The 19594-nt window shown below is 37.1% G+C and overlaps 1 protein-coding gene across 1 annotated transcript in view; it reads right to left on the bottom strand.

The window, feature by feature from the left end:
• Positions 1-474: 474 nt before the first annotated feature.
• Gnat3 (G protein subunit alpha transducin 3) overlaps positions 475-19594 on the bottom strand; it is a 111261-nt gene continuing 92141 nt past the window's right edge. Inside the window, exons 5-9 of the mRNA XM_052720597.1 lie at positions 18227-18384; positions 15622-15750; positions 4946-5075; positions 4580-4733; positions 475-1126 (exon numbers count right to left, since the gene is read on the bottom strand). Of these exons, the coding sequence (XP_052576557.1) occupies positions 936-1126; positions 4580-4733; positions 4946-5075; positions 15622-15750; positions 18227-18384 (762 nt within the window). The 3' untranslated portion in view covers positions 475-935. The remainder of the gene's footprint in view (positions 1127-4579; positions 4734-4945; positions 5076-15621; positions 15751-18226; positions 18385-19594) is intronic.

The raw sequence follows: 19594 nt of genomic DNA on the forward strand, positions 1-19594 counted from the left end.
GAGCTGCAGATTGGCCAATGTGTTTGTTTCTTTGCATCACTCTTTTCTTGTAAAAGAAATCTAATTTAATCTCTTATGAATCATTATAAATGTCATTGTTCTAAAAGTCTGTTTTATATATCCATTTTCACAAATGCGGAAGGATGAATGACATCAAAAAGTGCTTTAAGATTAAAGCACTGACACCTTTATCTTTGTATAAGCAAGATACTTCAATTTGTAAGGCACCAATAATAAAGAGTTAGAACAGACCACTCAGTTCCAATAGAGAAATTCAATAGCTGTCTTTTAAAATTCTCCTGTTTGCTACTATTCCTCAAATCTACAAAATAGAAAACATTCTATTAAATAAATCTTTTTCTCTTAAAGTCTGGAATTGTCACCACAAAGCTCAGGTTATCACTTTTAATAATACCCCATGCCACTTAGAAATATTGTACATATTTATTTTACATTTACAATTTTCCATCAACAAAAGCATGGACATTGTATGCCTTGTGGCAGCCTAAATGAAGGGCAGGTGGCCAAGTTTTATGCATTGTATCATTTTTGTATAGTTCCTGTAGTACAGACATGGCATTGAATGCTTTTCAAAATCTAGCTAGGGGAGATGTTCTAGCACATTCTCTAATTTATTCTATTATTAAAAATTGGCCACTTGTAGCCCATCTCCAACATGAATGCATATTGTGATACCAAGATACATCACATTCTAGATAGAGAACACAAGAAACTTTACCCTCCATGCCCCAAGGAAATAAAACCTTAGCCAGATACAGGTGATAATACAGTAACATTTTTTTTTTGTGTGTGAAACTTTTGTTATAATGCTAGTTATATTTCTAGATAAGTTAGTATCTACTGGAGCTAGTCACACAGCAACTTTGATGTCTTGAACAGACTACAACCACCACAAATGGAAGAAAAGAGGTTGCTCAGAAGAGCCCACAGTCTTTGAGATTCTCTTTTATTATTATGTCTGTCACTGCATCAAACACGAATTTGACGTTTTGGGTATCAGTAGCACAGGTCATGTGAGAGTAGATTTCCTTATCTTCTTTTTTTAAATTCAGATCTAGAAACTGGTTTTTGATGTAGTTTCCTGCATCTTCAAATGTATTTGGTCCTTAATGTACAAAGAAATGAAAGACATAAACATTAATCACATCATAGAAATCACAGAGCTATAAATAGCACCAGCAAGTTTTAGGATTTAGCAACTGTGCATTGCATGATGCTGCCTGATGTATGGAATCTTAATGTACATCACCTCCCGACCGCAAAGTCAAGGTGTCAGAGGTCAGATTTTAGGGATGTCAGCTCTGTTGGGATTTCTGAGAGTTATATGTTGATTCATTTAGATGCATATGTAAAAAAAATTAAATAAGACCAGGCTGTGAATCTGCGAGGCAGGAAAATGGTGGTCAGATATGGGAGGGGCAAGAGAGAGGAGGGGGAGAAATGATGTTTATAATTGAAGTTTAAAAAATTATAATTGAAGTTTTAAAAAATTTAAAAGCTGATATAACAAGATGAGTGATGCAAATAACACACACACACACACACACACACACACACACACACACACACATACACTTTCTTACTCTCTGTCACAAATACTGCATCTTGTGTTCCTGGGGTTATGCATATGCTTTAATACAAGCTAAAAGAGAAAATAAGTGAGACTATGGCAAATTAGCTTGCAGAAACAGGTAGTATTGAGCGAGGCCTTAAGAGAGAGTTGAGAAGAGAGAGGAGAAAAAGGATAAGGAAAGCCAAAAAGTACAACTGATCATGGTCTGAAACATCCTTTCTGCCAGTCCTTCTGGATGGAGTTGGGAAATAGATTGAACTTTGGAAGATCTGGTCAGAAGCAAATGAATGAAATTTTGTAGAGGCAGTGTACAAATCAAATAGAAAAAGTGGTAAGGAAACTCATTGTCTTGGCTGCAGAGCAAACAGAAGAGCTGAGCTGAGCTGTGGAAGACTATAGAGAGTAGTAGCTCTTGGCTCCTCCATCCCTGAGAAACTTTGGTAGAATAACACTCAGGTCAGATGGAGAAGGGGAGGTATAAAAGAGTAAAGCTGACAAACAACCTCATCAACTGATTGGCTCCACACCAGAATGTATGTGCTGAGGACATGGCCAAAGGGACCCTAAAGACTTTCTAATGGGATAAAATTTTTGTTTTTGTACTTCGTTGTTGTGAGAAGCAAAATTCTAGGTGAAAATAAAGTCTTCAAACTGTATAACACAACTATGCTTGGAAGGTGGCTTGGGGCACCTTGCCTAGCATGCATAGGCCAGGAGTTCAACACCCAGTTCTAGTGAATAAATGAACAAATAAATAAACAAAAAATACAATAACATAAAATAAATAAAATGAAAATTAAAAACTTGGAAAGTAAATATTGACAGGAATACAAAATCACAGGAACTGTAATCATTGCTAGTGGGGATGCAAAATGTTCCAGTTACTGGGGAAGGCTGGACACTGTATAATCCTAAAGTTTGAGATTCTGGAAAATAAGAAACTATAATAATATTTGAAACATTTGTACTTACTAGAATTTAGAGGGAGGGTGAGGATATATATAGGCGAAACCTAGGTGATTGTAGGACAACAGAACTATTTCATATGATATACTAATTCTCTAGTTTCTATCTGAATGTCCCCCGAAGGCCCATTTGTTACAGGTTTGGTCCCTAACGTGGTACCATTGGAGGAAGCAGAAATTCTTAAGAGGCAGGGCCTCATGGGAGGTCTTTTTGGCTACTGAAGATGTGTCTTCAAAGGGGACTGAGGGGTGCCTATTTCTTTCTCTCTTGCTTCCTCTTGACAGGGAGCTAACAGACCTGTTATGCCACATTCCTTTGCCACAGACTTAAAAATAAGTAGCAGGGCCAGCTGACCATAAAACTTCACAAACTGAGATTTAAAAAACTGCTTTTTACTTTGTGAGCTGATTTGTCTCGGGTATTTGTTATCTTAACAGAAAACTAATTAACATGACACACATTTAGCAAAACACATAGAACTCTCAGACACAGAGAGCAAACCCTAATTACACTGTGGATTTCAGTTAATTATGTGTCAACATCATTCCGTCAATCACAACAAGTGTACTACATCAATGTAAGATGTAACTAACAGGATGCTATGGCAGAGGAAACTGAGGAAGTACAGAAAATTTCTGCTCTCTCAAAGTATTTATTTCTCTGTGAATAAAATCTGACCTAAGAAACTATTAATTATATATCCCTTAGCTATGTCTATATTTAATCTATACCATTAAATATACATTCATGATTAAATTTATTACGTGATAGATTGCAGACATTATAAATGATGTTTGTGATTCTAGAATGACACACACTAAGTAAAAATTAACTAGCATAATTTTCTACTTTGACAGACTGCCATGGTCTTAGTATATCTAATACCTAAAGGGTAAATTTGTATTTATATTTATGTTTAAATTATGACCTTTTCCATCTTAGATAATTTTATCAACAAGAGTACATCTAAGTACTTAAAAATTAAGTCTCTAAAGGTAAATCAAACCTTTTGTGTGGCAGGACCTTAGCAGTTACTGACTGATGGGATCAGCCATCAAATGCAGGAACCTCTCAAGACTAGAGAAAGAGAAGTACCACTCTTCTCAAATTCATTCCTGCTGCTCATTGGCCACATTGTAGACTGAAGAGTCATCAAGTTCCAATGTGATATTGCAAGCTCTGGTTCGGGTGGCGCTACAGTGACATTATTATACTGAATGTAACACAGCTTGCAGTATCCTTGGATGTTCATGCAGAGTAGCTACACTCTCCTCTTTAACATTTTCCAGTTTGTTCCATTTGGGGTTTGCTTTAATTTACACAATAAAGCAACGTTCCTCTTTGTTTTCAGTGGGAATCACCTTCGTGTTAAGATCCAAATAGGAAGGTTGGTAAACTGCCACACAAGCACGAGGGCCAGAGTTTGGATCGCCAGAACCCACGCTTAAATCAGGGTGTGGCACTGTGCTTCTGCAACCCCAAGCTTGGAGTGAGGGAGAGGGTGGGGACAAGTGGATTCATGAAGGCTATTGGTCAGCCAGTTTATTTGCATAGATGAATTACAAGTTCTGTGAGCGACCATGTCTCAAAAAAATAAAGGGTCAGGGACTGGGGATATTGCTCAGAGGTTAAAAGCACTTACTACTCTCATAAAGGATCTGGATTTGGTTCACAGAACTCACATGGTGACTCACTATTCTTTGTAATTTCCAGTTCCAAGGTATCCAGAGCCCTGTCCCAGCCTCCATTATGCACACACAGGAGGTGCACATAAACTTGTTATTAAGCTCACACATATACACAGTGAGAATTAATCATTTAAAGGTGAAGAGTGATTGAAGACATTAGATATAAGTCTTGAGATTACACAGGCATGCACCCAGTTTTCATGTACAGCACACACACACACACACACACACACACACACACACACACACACACACGGTGGGAAGGGTGCGACACATAGGAACATTGGTCTTACACCAGCTTGCTATCTAGAACGGAGGGAAACAAGGTTACCTGTGTACTCTGGGAAGCAGATGCTGAGGTGCACCTTGGCCACTTTTTCCTGGAAGAGATCTTTCTTGTTGAGAAACAGAACAATGGAGGTGGTCGCGAAATACTTGTGATTACAGATGCTGTTGAACAGGTGAAGACTTTCATGCATTCTGTTCTGTGATGTAAAGAAAGAGAACGTGTGACGTCATTACCTCAGAGTTTGGGCCTGGACGTCACAAGGGCCTAGATAACACGCACGTTTGTAAGGTTTGTGAGGACATTGGACTGGGAACTGCAGCACTACCACTGGGCAGCACTACCACTGGGCAGCACCGGTTGGTGTGCCTTGGGTGTTCTCCTCTTCCTCCACTGTGGCCTTGGACTTACCACCTCTTCATCTTCTACAAGCACCATGTCATAGGCACTTAGTGCAGCACAAAATATAATGCACGTCACTCCTTCAAAGCAGTGGATCCATTTCTTTCTCTCTGATCTCTGTCCACCTACATCAAACATTCTTTAAAAAAATAAAATGAATAATTAATGTCCAAATTTTGTTGAATTGTTGACATTGACTGAATATTTCAACATACTTAAAATGTGTTCTTTGATTTCTGTTGCATAATTTAGGTTGATAAAGGACTACAGGAAAAAGGGAAATTTCATGAGTAGAATCATTCTCACACTAACGAGCATCTGAAAATTTTAAAGCAGTTTTAAATATGAGTCTTAGAACATTTTGATAAAAGTTTATACATATTTTTAAGAACATGTAGACTAGAAGATTGGGTGTGTCATTCTGATACTAGGATTCTTTCTGCTGTCTTCTTACATTTCTTTTTTATTCTAACAATTAGCTTGTGTTCTGTGCTAACACTGATTTAAATCAGCTTATATGAAGATGAAAAGATATGATCGCTATTTTCAAAGATCTTGCTGGTTGGCACAGAGATATACATGCAAATGATCATAATATTATGTAATTAAATATTCAAATATTCAAAAAGTATGTCAGTACAGGGTGGGGTTTAAGTCATTCTGAAGGATCATGGAAATCACTCACAGGAGGTGTTTGAACATGTGGACTCAGTTCTACTTTATTAAATTATCAGAAATTGTCATGAACAGAGAAAACGGGTAAGTAGCTAGCTAGCACTTACTCTTTCCCTCCTCTCAGTTGCAGCCCATCTAAAATGCAATCTCTTTTTTCACCTCCTCTTTACAACTCTGCTCTCATCAAGGCACCAACACTTCTCTGAGGACTAGTGTGAAAGTACCTCAGCTCATTGCCCTGTGGCTGCTCCTCCAGCCTCCAGAGACTCTCCCAGCGCTCACACCTTTGTTTAAATGTCCTGACTGTTGAATGAACATGACAAACTCACTTTCTTGCTTGTAAGTTTTTCATGGATTCTATGTCCCTTAGAACAAGAAACAAACTTGTGACGACTCACAAGCTGTTACGACTGTTCTCGTCCTCACTCACCTTGCAAGGCTGTTTCGTGTCATGATCCTCTCAACACAGTGAAACCATGGTGTTCCCTTGGTTTAAATAATACAAATATGTGTTTCTGGTGGCTCAGAACTCTTTCACAGGCTCTCCCCTTTTCCTGGGTTATGCAGTTTTCCTTCCCTTTCAATTAGTTAATTATTCTTGACATGGAGTCTCCTGTAGTCCAGGGTAGCCAGGCACTCAACTTCGTAGTTGAGACTGTCCTTCCTGCCTGCCTGCCTTCACTCTCCAGGTTGTGGGATCACAGGCATGTGGCACCATACTGGGCTCCCCTGTTTTATTACTACTTCTCTCTCAAATTTCATGTTTTGTTACCAACCTCATCCACAGAGGAGGCTTTCTAAGAATTTCTTTAAGTTCTCTCTTTTCATTTCCACTTACTTTGTGTGGCATCAGTGTTACTTTACGGGATTCATGCCAAATAATAAAAAATATGATTTGTTTGTTTAACATCTACTGTTTAAGAGAACAGCAGCCGTGAAAGGCAGGGGCTCTATGTAAGTAACTGTTTCCTTTACATTGCCCAGCACCTTGCCTGGCATGGGTACACATGCAATAAATTTTGCGAAATAATTGAACAGAGACCACATTGACAAAGTAAGTGGACAAGTTTCATGAAAAGCACATTTACATTTTACAAGTATCTAGGTATGAGATAATGGAGCATATCTGCAGAAAGTGACTTAAGCTTTTAGAATCAAGAAGAAAAAGTTGAGCTACATGACTTAATAACTACCGTTTCCTCACCTATCCGTTGTCCATTTAGCCCAAGTTTTCTTTTTTTATCTTTCAGAGCTGAGGACTGAACCCAGGGCCTTGCACTTGCTAGGCAAGCGCTCTACCACTGAGATAAATCCCCAACCCCTTAGCCAAAGTTTATTGAATGTTTCTAATACCAGACACCAAAGACTTAGCCTCCAGAGCTTCCAATCTGTTGTTGGTAAAGTATAGCAAGTAGGGAAGGGCTGTACCTGGAAATGCAGCAATCAGTAATTACAAAAATGTCTAAAGATCTTTGAAAATGAGGAGCTAAGTTTTACAGGTATCTGGGAAACATTTCTGGGTGAAAGCAGCAGAGGAAACAGCAACAACAATGAACTGAAGGACTCCCAGTAAGCTGCTTGTGCTGGCTAGTAGGAAGAGCATGGGAAGCTTAGGTTTTATACTGTGGTCCCTGGGAGCAGGGGTGGAGGTTCAAAATCTTAAGGAATTTGTATGGAAGATTGGCATTGTTTGTTTGTTTATTACAGTACTAAGGCTGCTTTAAACTGAAGGCCAAAGACATATTCGATAAGGTAGAAACTAAGTTATAAGTTACAGGGATATCATCATATTTGAGACAGAGATGATAATTATTGAAATCATCCAGACTGTACAGGCTTTTAGGGTGATGATACTTAGCCTAATAAATATAATTCAAATGTTTTCATAAAGATAATCAAAGTACAATGCTTTGGGTGTGGTAATGAAATCAAGTCTGTAATCCCAGTACTCTAGAGGCAGAAGAACAAGAATCAGAACAAATTGAAGACCACACAGTCCACATAGTAAGAAGCTGGCTAAAAGAAAAACAAAAATTACTTTTTACTTCATATTTCCCACGTAAACCCAGTAGATAAATGAAGCTAACTATACCCACTGATAAGAGGGGAAACTCCAAAAAGTCTAAGGTTTAACTCCAGACTGGGAAATACAAGTCACAAGATAAGAACACTAATAACATAACTATCATCTTTGGAGCAAAGAAAAGGAATTCCCCACAAGTCCCAAACCAAACTCAAACTATTCTACACTCTTGGGCATGTGAAAGAATCATTGACTTCAAGCCCTAGAAGGAGGAAGCTTTAAGAAATGTACAGCTGTTTTTTATTATTTTTCAGATGTGTTCAATTAACTTACTCAAGGTTGTTAATCATTAAATGTTTGCTGAGGCCATGTGTTTTAGGCACTATGCTAGGCAATATAAGAACTAATTTATATGATATTTTCCCCTTATATATAAACCTATTTACTATACCAGCTGTTCCTAACTAGTCCTAGCACCTAGAGTTAGCTGCCAAGTAGTCTCTGGTGGGGGGCGGGCTGGGATAGTATCTAGTTTGCTCTCTTCAGATCACACAGTAGTTTTTTTTAGCAGATAAACAGATCAATGGGCAAAAATAAAGTTTCCTCTGAGATATTTCCCCAAATTTCAACAGAAATAGTGTAGACCTTATGGATTCCAGGTGTTTTACATATTCTCCACTTGCTGATTTGTTTGCCTATTCTGGATCCTTGGATGATGTCGAAGGAATGTGGTTCTGTGCCTGAGCAAGGTGCATTAAATGTGCATTTCCCACTGGCTCTAGAAAGCCCATCACTAAGCTGGCGTTCATGATAGTCTTTTCCAATGCAACTATCACTTGAGTCACATCCACAGATTTAAAGAGATACGTACAGCTTTAGTTCTAGCTTCTTCTTGGGTTCTAATCCTCTCTCCAATGACTGCTTAATGGAAAACTAACTAAGTGACCACAGGCCCAGAACGATGGAATCTCATGAATGGGTGACTCAGTTTTCAAGAAGAATACATTGGTTCCTTTTCTCACTAGGAATGGGATGGGACTCAAGGACATGATGTTAAATTCTGTCCACTAGCAGGACTTGGATTTGCTGGAGCACTTGGTTTTGTCTCTTTTAATCAGCTTTTGTGATCTGCAGTCAATTGCCATTTATTCTGAATTGCACTTACTTTTTTTAACTCCTATCACATTTTCAATCAAATTATCTTCTAATCTTCAAATTCTGAGAAAGACCTTCTCATCAACTGCAGTTTTTAAGAACTTCTTGGAGCTATTGCAGGTGACCCAGTATTTTACCTTAGAGATAATGTTAGGATTGCTTGAGAATTAGCTTCATTTTATGTTTGGCACAGGTTCTACTACTAAGTAAAATGATAATAAGGATGATTAAGATATGAGAGTTCTAAAGGGAATTTTATGGAGTTCATAAATTCACCAGAACAAGGATAAAAACACTGAACACACTCGCATACCTATTTCCTGTGTATACTTTTCTCCACATTCATAAGCACAGTGAAGTCAAGTGGCTCTACTCAGACTTAAGTCATATGAAGAGTCTGTGGTAATTTTCAAAATGAAAGCAAACCATTCACCTCACTGGCTAAGTCCTTCCCTACTCTGGGGATCTGACAACCTTGCAGTAGACTGGTAATCCATAGCAGGTATGAGAGGGAGTTCTTCTTTTCAGGTAAATAAAAACAGTGGAGATACATAATAGTAGTGAGATTACCTTATCATTGTAAAAACGTTGTATTTGAATTGTGTGTTCTCCCTGAGAATCAAAGTGGTACCTATAGGTGTCTTTGCTCATGATAACACCTCTTTGTATCTGAAGCAAAAATAATATTCTGCCCACTAAAACTGAGCCTTTGAAGTGTTGAGCTAAGATTTTAAAAAATTATTATTTTTTAGCAAAACTCACATCAGTAAGATGTGGAATTTAAAGAACATGCCCTCAACTCTGTTCTCTCAGCATTAATCAGCTTCCCGTGAACATGTTTAACAAGCTCAGCTTGCTTTCAAGAAAGAGAGGACAATGATTATGTAGTCTTTGTTCCTAGTGACACAGTGTTCTGAAAGTCCATCTTCGAGTGAATGTTTATGATCTTCCCATTTATGACTCACATGAGTCACAGCACTGTTTTCTGTACAGAATGACACAGAAGCTTGGGGCCAGAGTGCTCTGCACGTTTATCTAAGCCATCTGCTGTTATTGAACTGAAATGTTCATTAGCAAATTAGATCAAGGTCCAGAGAGTTGTTTTTATGTTGATTCTCCTGGACATCACATGAACTTTGTGGAAAGTTGATCTTGCTCTGTAGACCAGGATAGCTTTGAACTCACAGAGATCTGTCTGGCTCTGCCTCCTGAGTGCTGGGATTAAAGGTGTGTCTCAATGCCACCCAGCTTTATATATTTAATTTTAGCTTCTTATAAAAATTCAAATTGAGGTCTATTTTAAAGAAATGTAAATTAATGTAATATCTTCAAATAAGCTGAAGACTAGCAACAGGGAATTTTACTTATATATTTGACTTTATATATATATAAACAACCAAAGACATTGTGATAATTCTTTGGAGAAAATTAAAATAAGAAAACCATCAATATTCACTACCTGGGTGGTTTAATCTGATCAGATCAAATTGGCAAGTTAATGAGAGGAATGTTCATGCATGGATATCCTTAGTCCCCTGAATGAGAGCTTTAAGAGTGTTGTATGGAACTTGCAGTCCTAATTTTGGATATTGGGGAGGGGAGTATTTGTTTTAATTTTTTAGGAGGGTCTTATAAATTTTTCAAATGTCTGATGGTAAAATTAGGATTCTTAATGTTAAAAGAAAGATTTTAAATTATTGACTAGTATACAAATAAAAATTAAGAAGCCAGGATTTTAAATGATAGCCAAATATTGATTATGTGATAAATTGTGCATGATATTAGCAGAGGGCAAGTCACCAGAGATATATGACTGGGTTAAACAGCTGACTGAACAGTTGAGTTTTAAGGTTCTACTTAATCATTTTGGAAGGCTGTTGAATTTTATGGGTTTATGTCAAGTAGCTGACTAACTATTTGACCACATGAAAGTACTTATGCTTTATATTATAATAGGTTAGTATGAATAATTTGACTATTTCAATTACTGAAAAATCATTATGTAAACTAGGAGAGCTAATTATCAGCCATGCTTCTGCAGCTCATTTGTGATACATGTCACGGCTCCTCCTAAAGGCATGGGGATCTCTGAACAAGCACCACTTCTAACCTTTTCGACTCTCTGGCCACCTTAAAAAAATGCTAATCTGAGTAGGACTTTATTTTGAACTATTCTGTTAAATGATATTTGTACAAGATGCTGACTTAGTCAGAATTGGTTTAATATCTTACTATGGGTACATATGAGAACTTGAGTTGCCGAGCATGTGCCATTATACACTCACAGTCAAATTACCTCAAACATCTTTCCCTAGCCAAGTTTTAAAAATGGAGAAGAGTAGCTGTTAACAGACTCTAAAGGCGTGCATGTACAGAGATATGTCTAAATCCCTTAATTACTTTTTTAATTAAGTATTTTTTTAAATTCATTTTATATACCAATAACAGATTTTCCTCTCCTCCCTCCTCCTGCCCCTCTCCCCATCCCCTCCTCGAACAAGGCAAGGTCTCCCATGAGGAGTCCACACAGCCTGGTACATTCAGTAGAGGCAGGTCCAAGCCCCTCCAGTGGAAGAGAGAGAAAAAGGATTCTATGAGCAAGGGGCATCAAGATCACAATGGGAAACCTACAGAGACAACCACACCAAACTAGTGGGAACTCATAAGCTTTAGACCAAAAGCTGTGGAGCCTCCCTGGGACTGGACTAGGCCCTCTGCACAAGCATGGTAGTTGTGTAGTTTGATCTGCTTAAGCCCCCCCCCTCCCCCCGGCAGTAGGATCAGGATCCATCCCTGGTGCATGAGCTAGCTAATTGGAGCCCACTGCCTATGATGGGACACCTTGTACAGCCTTGATACAGGGGGAGGGGGTTGGATCGTAATTACTCTTGACATTAAAATATAATCAAAAATATTTAGAAGTATAAGTGCATCAATTCTGAAAACTACCATAATTACAAATGCCATTTATCACGTTTATCACACATTGTATGAAAAACTATTTTCAATAAAAGAAAAATAGAAAAATATTTGTCATATAATTTATAATCATAGAGTCATTAAATAAATTCTAGGCTATGTTTGTTGGTACATACACACAGTCTGAGAACTTAGGAGGAGGATGCAGAAAGGTGGCAAGTTTGAAGCTAACATAGGCTACATAATGAATTCAAGGCCAGCCTAACGCTATGTATCAAGACATTGTCTCAAAATCAAGGGTTAGGTGCACAGCTGATCAGTTAGAGGAACCTGCCTAGAGTGTTGACATTCCTAGGTTTTATGCTCAGCTCTGCAAAGCAAACAAATAATCAAAATAGATCATATATTATTCTGGTAATGTTAACCACAACCACATATGTAACAAATATTCAGCATATGTGGATTAATGTTCTCTGAGTTTTAATACAGAATAACAAATCTAAACTGGGATGCAGCTCCTGGCTACACAAGCAGCCTCATAGCTAATCCTGGTGACTCATACTCTTGGAAATGAACACAGTGAATAAAATTCAACTTCATATTTTAAGAAAACTGTCTTTTTTTTTTTTCAAATCACAGATATGCTCAAACATTCTTGAAAGCAATTATGTCAAATTTACAAATTTTAAGCTCTATGTTGAAATAGTTTCAAGCCTTTCTGGCTCCTTTGCACCATGCTTTCAATTCTATAGTTTAATTGTGGGACGTTTAAGGAGACTTAAATGACTTTTCTACAATTGATAACTCATTTTTGATTTATTTCTAAATCACTTAAGTCTGGAGAATTACTCCACAACATAAGGGCTTAGATTTGCATTCTAATTTCCAGTGACTTAGCAACTTGAAAATCTGTAAACATCTTGGTGAGCTTGATAGTGGGAACTCCAGTTTGATAAGAACTCTTAAGATAAGTTCTTCTATCAGCTTGACAGTTGGTACTCTGGCTTGATAAGAACTCTAGGCTAATTTTCATTAAATTAGATGATGCATGGAAATGATACAGTACTTTGGCAGACAGAGCTTTTCATTTTGATATTCCTATTTAAAATTCTAGAGTTCTCTATTTTAATATGTAAATTAACTCTTTAGTTTTAAATAGTCTTAGGATGATTTGTGCTATGTGAATACAAATCAATGCTAATGGAATGTATTTTAACACCCGGGCAATTGCTGAAGGGAAGTTTGAAAGTTAAACTTTGGGAACTTATTAAATAGTTATTATATCTCAATTGATGTGAATAAACTTCAAAATTCTTCAAATATTTAAGTAATTTGTTATCTCTCCAACAAGCTGTGATTTATTTTTCTCTCATACCATTTTTCTATGAAAGGGGATATAAAAGAAGACCGTCTTTATACAATAATTGTTTTACAAGAAAAGAATGCTTTTCATACAAATGTGCCTAAGAGCCCATCAATGACATTGTGGAAATATGCACTTTTTATAAACAGGATGCTGTACAGTTTGATGACAACTTCAGCATTTCTTTGTAAGCCATTTGGAGATTCTTCCCCAACCTCCATTCCTCAATTCTTTATCAGATACAGCATCACCCAGCTTACCATGTCACATGCAACAATTCTGTATAAATTGTGCTTCACTTGATATATTTGTACATTCAACTAAAGCGGATGACAATTTGCTTCCTCTTGTGAACCATTCTGGTAAGCATTGGTGGCAGATCATAATCATATGTAGCCCCTGATTTTTTAAGGTTGAGGGTGCATGAAGTAGAAATGAGAAACAAAAAGGGGAAATGAAAAAGAGAAGCGAGGAAATCATGTGTGGGAACAAGGAGAAAGAGGAAAGTAGGTTGGTATAGTATTATGGAAGGGTATTATGAAGGCATGATGGAGACAGCTGTTTATTTGCATTTCCTCCTAACTTTGAATGTGTAATGTAACGCTAGTAGCTTGAAACTGGCAGGGTAGAGGCATTTACTCCATAGAAATCATCAATAACTACAAATTAGCTCTTATTCTCCATTCTTCACTCACCCTACAGTATTGAAAAGCACTTGTTCAACAGTGCCAGGACACTGTTGCCTGTTGTCATGAGACAACTACTTACAGACAGTAAACAGATAAGCCAAGGCTCAGAGGCATAAACATCTTTTAATTTGGAATCTTTATGATAAAAAGGAACAAAACACTTTAAGTAAAGAGTACAGCAAATGCAAAACTATTATTGCCTGGATTGTAAAAACCAGAGAATAAGCTTATTGCTGAGTGGACGTTAAAGAGGGTCGGTGTGGAGTTGGGGATGACACCACTGGGAGGTGAGGATATCTACCAGGTGACATTCACCATCACAACTGCTCTGTGACTCAGATGACCTGGGGCTGAGAAAATTCCACTGGCTTATGTAAGACAGGGAACATCAAGATGCTTAACTCTCTGCTGGTTCTTAACTTGATCCAACCTTGACCATAGGTGTGCTAGCTAAGAGATCCATAATGCCTGCTGCTGTTTCCTGGAGAACCAACAGGGAGCCTCACAGACACATCAGTTCCAGTCTGTGCAGTAGGAATTTGGAGAGAAAGACAGCAAGACAGAGCAGGGAGTGTGTGGAAAAGGTCCTGGCAAGCAGAGGGAGACAGAGTGAGCAGCTTTGGACTTGGCTCCCAAAGGAAACTCCAGAAACTAGGGCAAAGATCATCTGGCTCCACAAAACAGAGCAAGGTCTAAGGGGACACTTTCAGCGAGTTTGCCCAGGGAGTGGGACTGCATTCTCTGCTGTCCCTTTACCCTGCTCCGATATATGGCCAATGAATTCATTAATTGCAGAAAATTAACTATTTGTAGGCCGGAAATTTAGTACAGATTTGGAAGATATTACTTTCATATCACTTGAAAATATTCTAATAGCTGTTCTAATTAGCTAGCTCGTAAAAACCAACTTTGACATTTTATAGCATTTCAAAACTTTTGTTACCCTTAAACTGAGTTTAGGATACTAGCTAATTAGCATTTAGTTACTTTTTTCTCATAATTGGCTATAAACAATCCATATCAGCTGTTCTCCAGGGTTTTTTTTTTTTTCTTTTTAATCCTTTAAGTACATTTCCATTATTTGGGGCATAGCGGACCTTATTTATTATGTAGTTTTAGCAATTTTTCATTACTAACATATTTAGTTGGAATCTAGTATTATTAATATTCTATCTTATCCCCAAATCCATAGAAAATAGTACAAAGCTTTGTATAAATATGAACAAATATACTGTCCTATCTCAGGATGGAAAATGTGAAAGCTATTAAGAACCAAGAGATGCTATCTGACATTGTATTATGATTTCCATTTCTTAATATATTCAAAGAGTAATTTGATAGTAGAATTTCAAAGGTTTACTTGAAAGGGCATTCAATGCAATAGCAGTAAAATAGGGATGCATTTCCATGCCAAAAACAGGCTGATGAAAAGTCCTTGTGATTCTTCCAAATAGCATTACATTCAAATAATGATATTTTAATTATTTGCATTTTAAACAAAGGTCGATTTAAGGAATATTTCAAACAAATAGGGAAGTAAGGGTAAGTGAAATAGTATCCCTAACACCTGTTGCTAAAAGGCTATTTAAATATATTTCCTTAAAATAAAACTCAATGTAAAATGTCATTTTTAAGTATTAGAAACAGAATCTGGATACCACTTGTTTGAGAGATGCAGCCTAGAAGGAACGACAGGTTTGGAGTGAACTGGAGGAGTGCAGGACAGAAGGGTGGTGTAATGTCAGTTAAGGAGGTCTAGCCAAAATCATTGCACTTGACTTTGGGTTACAGAGTTCTCCATGAAAAAGTACTGAGCTGGAAGTTTGCTCCATCCACACTTTGAAGACATGTTTGTTCATACCTGAAGTTCAAGTCTTTAAAGGAGAATTGAGTTTCAATGATACCAGTCGTTTTCACTCGGGAATGTAGAACATCTTGCTCATTTGGCACGTACCCAGGGGCTGTGATTCTATCTAAGTCATTAAGGTAGCTAATAGAAACAAAATAGAATATATTCATATTTTTAGCTTTGTATTGGAATACACTGCAATTCAGTACAAGTGCATTTTAAGAGTTTAAAGTACATTGGAAAACAAACTCCATTTGTTGCTTTTCAAGCTGATGCTCAGAATGGTAGGAACTGGCAGCCGGGATGCCACAGTTGCAGAGTGCAGTCCACAACTAGCTCCTGGAAAGCTCTTCTCTATGAATTCCTCAACACTACTTTACCTATGTCTTATAAAGTCTGCAGAACAGACAGATTTGCTATCATGTAGGCAGATGAATGTAAGACTATTCTCCATGCAAGGTTATTTAAATGTATTTACATGTGATAGGATGTCTTGGAATGGTTTCCAACAGTTACTACAAGTTCTTCAAAGGTCCTGTTGTGGGAATGATTTAATTTGAATTGTTTTTTTTTGTTATTAATCGTCTGGGTATTTTTGCATGGATTACTTAGTTTAGAACACAGTCATTTTCATTAAGGGTCATGATAAAATCCATATGGCTCAATGAAAGATCCCAGGTACCTCATGTGGGTCCGTCCACACTATAGCCATCTGACTACTGTAGCCAAACCACAGACCATCAGTGCATGGTGAAGCCCTTAACTCTTCCAGAATTCCTGATCTTATTAGAGGGAGCTATTTCCTTCTTGTTCCTTTTGTTTACTTACTTTTTGTTCAGTGATGGGTAGGTATAAGCTTGATTAAAGTCCATGCTCTGAGTCTGCTAAAGGATGGAAAGTGCTCTTAGCATTTTCATCCTTGCAAACAATATCTCCAAATTAAAATTGTATTTTCTTTAATTTTGACTATTGTGTCTGACACTATGGATTTAACAGCTTAGCAATATGGCTATTTCTGTGATAAATTTAAATACAAGTAGTAATAACATAGTAATTTCCTGGTAAATTTGAACATTACATTGAGCCATGCCCACAAACACATTTTAAAATGATAAAGTGTGGTTTCCTATCATGGGAACACAACTTTGGGGGTAAAGTCCTACTGAATGTTAGTTATTGCTTATAATGTTGAATTTGTTCAGAGATTAAGTTGAGGAGTTCTTATACATCAGCATCTAACAAAATGACTTTAAGTCAAGTGCTTTTACTATTAAAAATAGATCGAGTAGGTATTTGGCAAATTTGGAAAAACCATTTACTTTTAAGTTGAAAAAGAACAATATACCTAAAGGGATTTTGCTCAAGAAGAAAAGGAAAATTGTGTCTCAGAAATACTAAAATGTGAAAATGTATCATTATTTATGCTAATAAAGACCATTTGACTATAAATGGGTGATGAATTGAGATATAAAGCAATCAAAGAAAGTATAGAGGACTTTACAGTTTTAAATTTTTTTCTCTTACTTGAAATACTGTGGATTTCCTATGAATGAAATCTGATATGTGGTAGATGCATGATATTAAGTCATTTCATGCCCAAGTAAAAGAATAAAAAGCATATACTTACAGAAATAGAAATAAAATCCATTTAATGAAAGCTTCAGTAAAGATACATTTTAAAGAATTTTCTTTGCATTTGTAAATTATTTCAGGCAAAGAAGAGGCATTAGCAAATTGATTTTCTTTTAAAGTGCTGACTTTAATAAGCAAATATAGGATTTGGATGTCAAAGCCTGTAGTTTATAAACCAAACAGACGTTTTTAGACCTTATGACTCAAATCATTTAAAATACCTTGGTGATTTACTTCCAATCCTGAAAAGACAGTGCTTTCCCTGCTGAGTCCATGTTTGCTCTTAACTCTTGTGGAATTTAAATAGCACACTAGAGGGCCCCAATTAGTGAAGCATGAGGCCTTAGTTAGCTAAGGCCTTTCCTCTCTTCTTTTACGAGAACTGCGGGATTGACTGGTCAAACACAACACTCTGGCTCTTTACTCTTCTGGGAGTTTCCAGGATAACTTAAGAAGCACTTGATATAAGAAAGTTTTAGGTCATGGTAACAATTACATTACAAGCAGTTTAATGTCCTCCTAAGTTCTTTATTATTATTAAATACTTACTTTCCAATATTTGTTGTGATTGACTTCAACAGGATGTCACAATATGCTAAAGTCTGGAAACCAATCAACTATCGTCTTCCAGAATTTTGTATCTTGCTCAATAACTTAGTGAGCTAATGCATATATCACTAATAAAACTTTATTCTAGGAGATGATTTAAATAACATTGAAATATATGAAATAGCCCCAAATGTCAGTGTGCACACCATCTGTCTGCGTTGGTGCTAAGCACTGTGTGTCATGGTTAATTCTTTTTAATTAAGAGAAGATACGTGTAACAATTGCTTCTTCTCAGGCAAATTGTTTTACGTCTTTTCAGTTGCCTCTCAGTTTTCAATAAAAAAATGCAAAACCATTTTTCCTTACTTGTGCTTACATGCACATGTGTTACAAACTTATGCATCATCTGAAATTCCTGTCCAAGAAAGTCACTTACTAAGCCGCAGAGTCATTGAGCTGGTATTCTGATGCCCTTTCAAAGCAGGCCTGAATTCCTGGGTCTCTCCACAGTCGCTTAATCACCTCAGCCAGCTGGGGCGTCATGTCACCGTCTTCCAGTGTGTTTGCCATTGTGTGGAGTTGTTGTTTGTCTTCCTGGAAGACAAAGGCGTGGGGAGAACAAAGGCATGTTATTTAGGCTCAGATATTGTTTAAATGGAGTGTTGTAAAAGGTTTTTCATTATCCAGGGTTTTTTTTTTTTGCCAATAATTCCACTGAACATTTTTTTTTTCAAAATCTATTAAGAGCAATAAAACTAGAATCCACTATAGTAACAGGGCAAGATCTGGAAAAGTCAGTCTTTGGAAAAATTATAAAATACTACATGGAGAAATTGGAATCTTTGGTATGCATCATTGACATCTGAGTATTTGGTCAAAAAGAGTAACAGTGCTTTGGTCTAGTCCATAGTGGCTTGAGGCAAAATGCTAGAGTAAAAGAAAAATGAGACTGTTGTAAACTATTATTTATCACGAGATATTTCTTTGTGATCATTCTGGCAAACGATTACACACTTAGACCCACAAACGTGTTAAGGCTCTCTGCTGGGTTGTGTCAATTGTGTACCTTTGTAGTAAAGTTGCCATTGGGCAGAGGTGAGAAGTGGCTAAGAAACAAAAACAGAGTAAGTATTGTGTCAGTGTGCAGTAGGGTAGACAAGTAATGAGAAAGGAAAGGAATTTGCTAAATAAATACAGTTTAAACAATTTATAGTAGGCCATAATTTATACTAGTAATCAAAACTTTTTTCGAAAAAATTAAGGTTAGGGATTTGAGTCTCAAGACAATCAAATAACTTTTGGTAATTGATTGGTAATTGGTAAACAGTAAAATCTGCCCTCGGATCGCAGTGTCAGTATCCAAATCTCAGGTTCTGCTGCTATCACAATGATAATCACAGTGTGGCACATAGTGTCACCATCCTCACAACAGCCAGCAAACACTCCAGTGGGCCCGCTTACTGTACAGTGCAGCCCTCTCAGCTCTCCTTTGGACAACGCAGTAAATACAACAGGCGGCAGCACGGGACCCAAAAACGCTAGCTGTGAGCGAGGGAAGTCTGTCTGGGAAGAATTCGGGGTTGGTGACGTGACCCATTCATTTTCAACCAACTCTAGTTTATTCTGTGTTATATTAAAAATGTTTTCTTTGCCTAAGATATTAATAACATGACTTTTGTTATTATAGACTGTTAAAACTAAAAGGGAACCTTTTCCATCTTTCTGATTGGGTTTTATTATTACAAGCAGGATGCTCAGATGGTTGTTAAATGGCCAAAATGCAAGACTTGACCTTATTTTCTAG

Source organism: Peromyscus californicus, unplaced genomic scaffold (assembly GCF_007827085.1).
Source record: "Peromyscus californicus insignis strain IS unplaced genomic scaffold, ASM782708v3 Scaffold_6__1_contigs__length_162567912, whole genome shotgun sequence".
NCBI classification, from domain to species: Eukaryota; Metazoa; Chordata; class Mammalia; order Rodentia; family Cricetidae; genus Peromyscus; species Peromyscus californicus.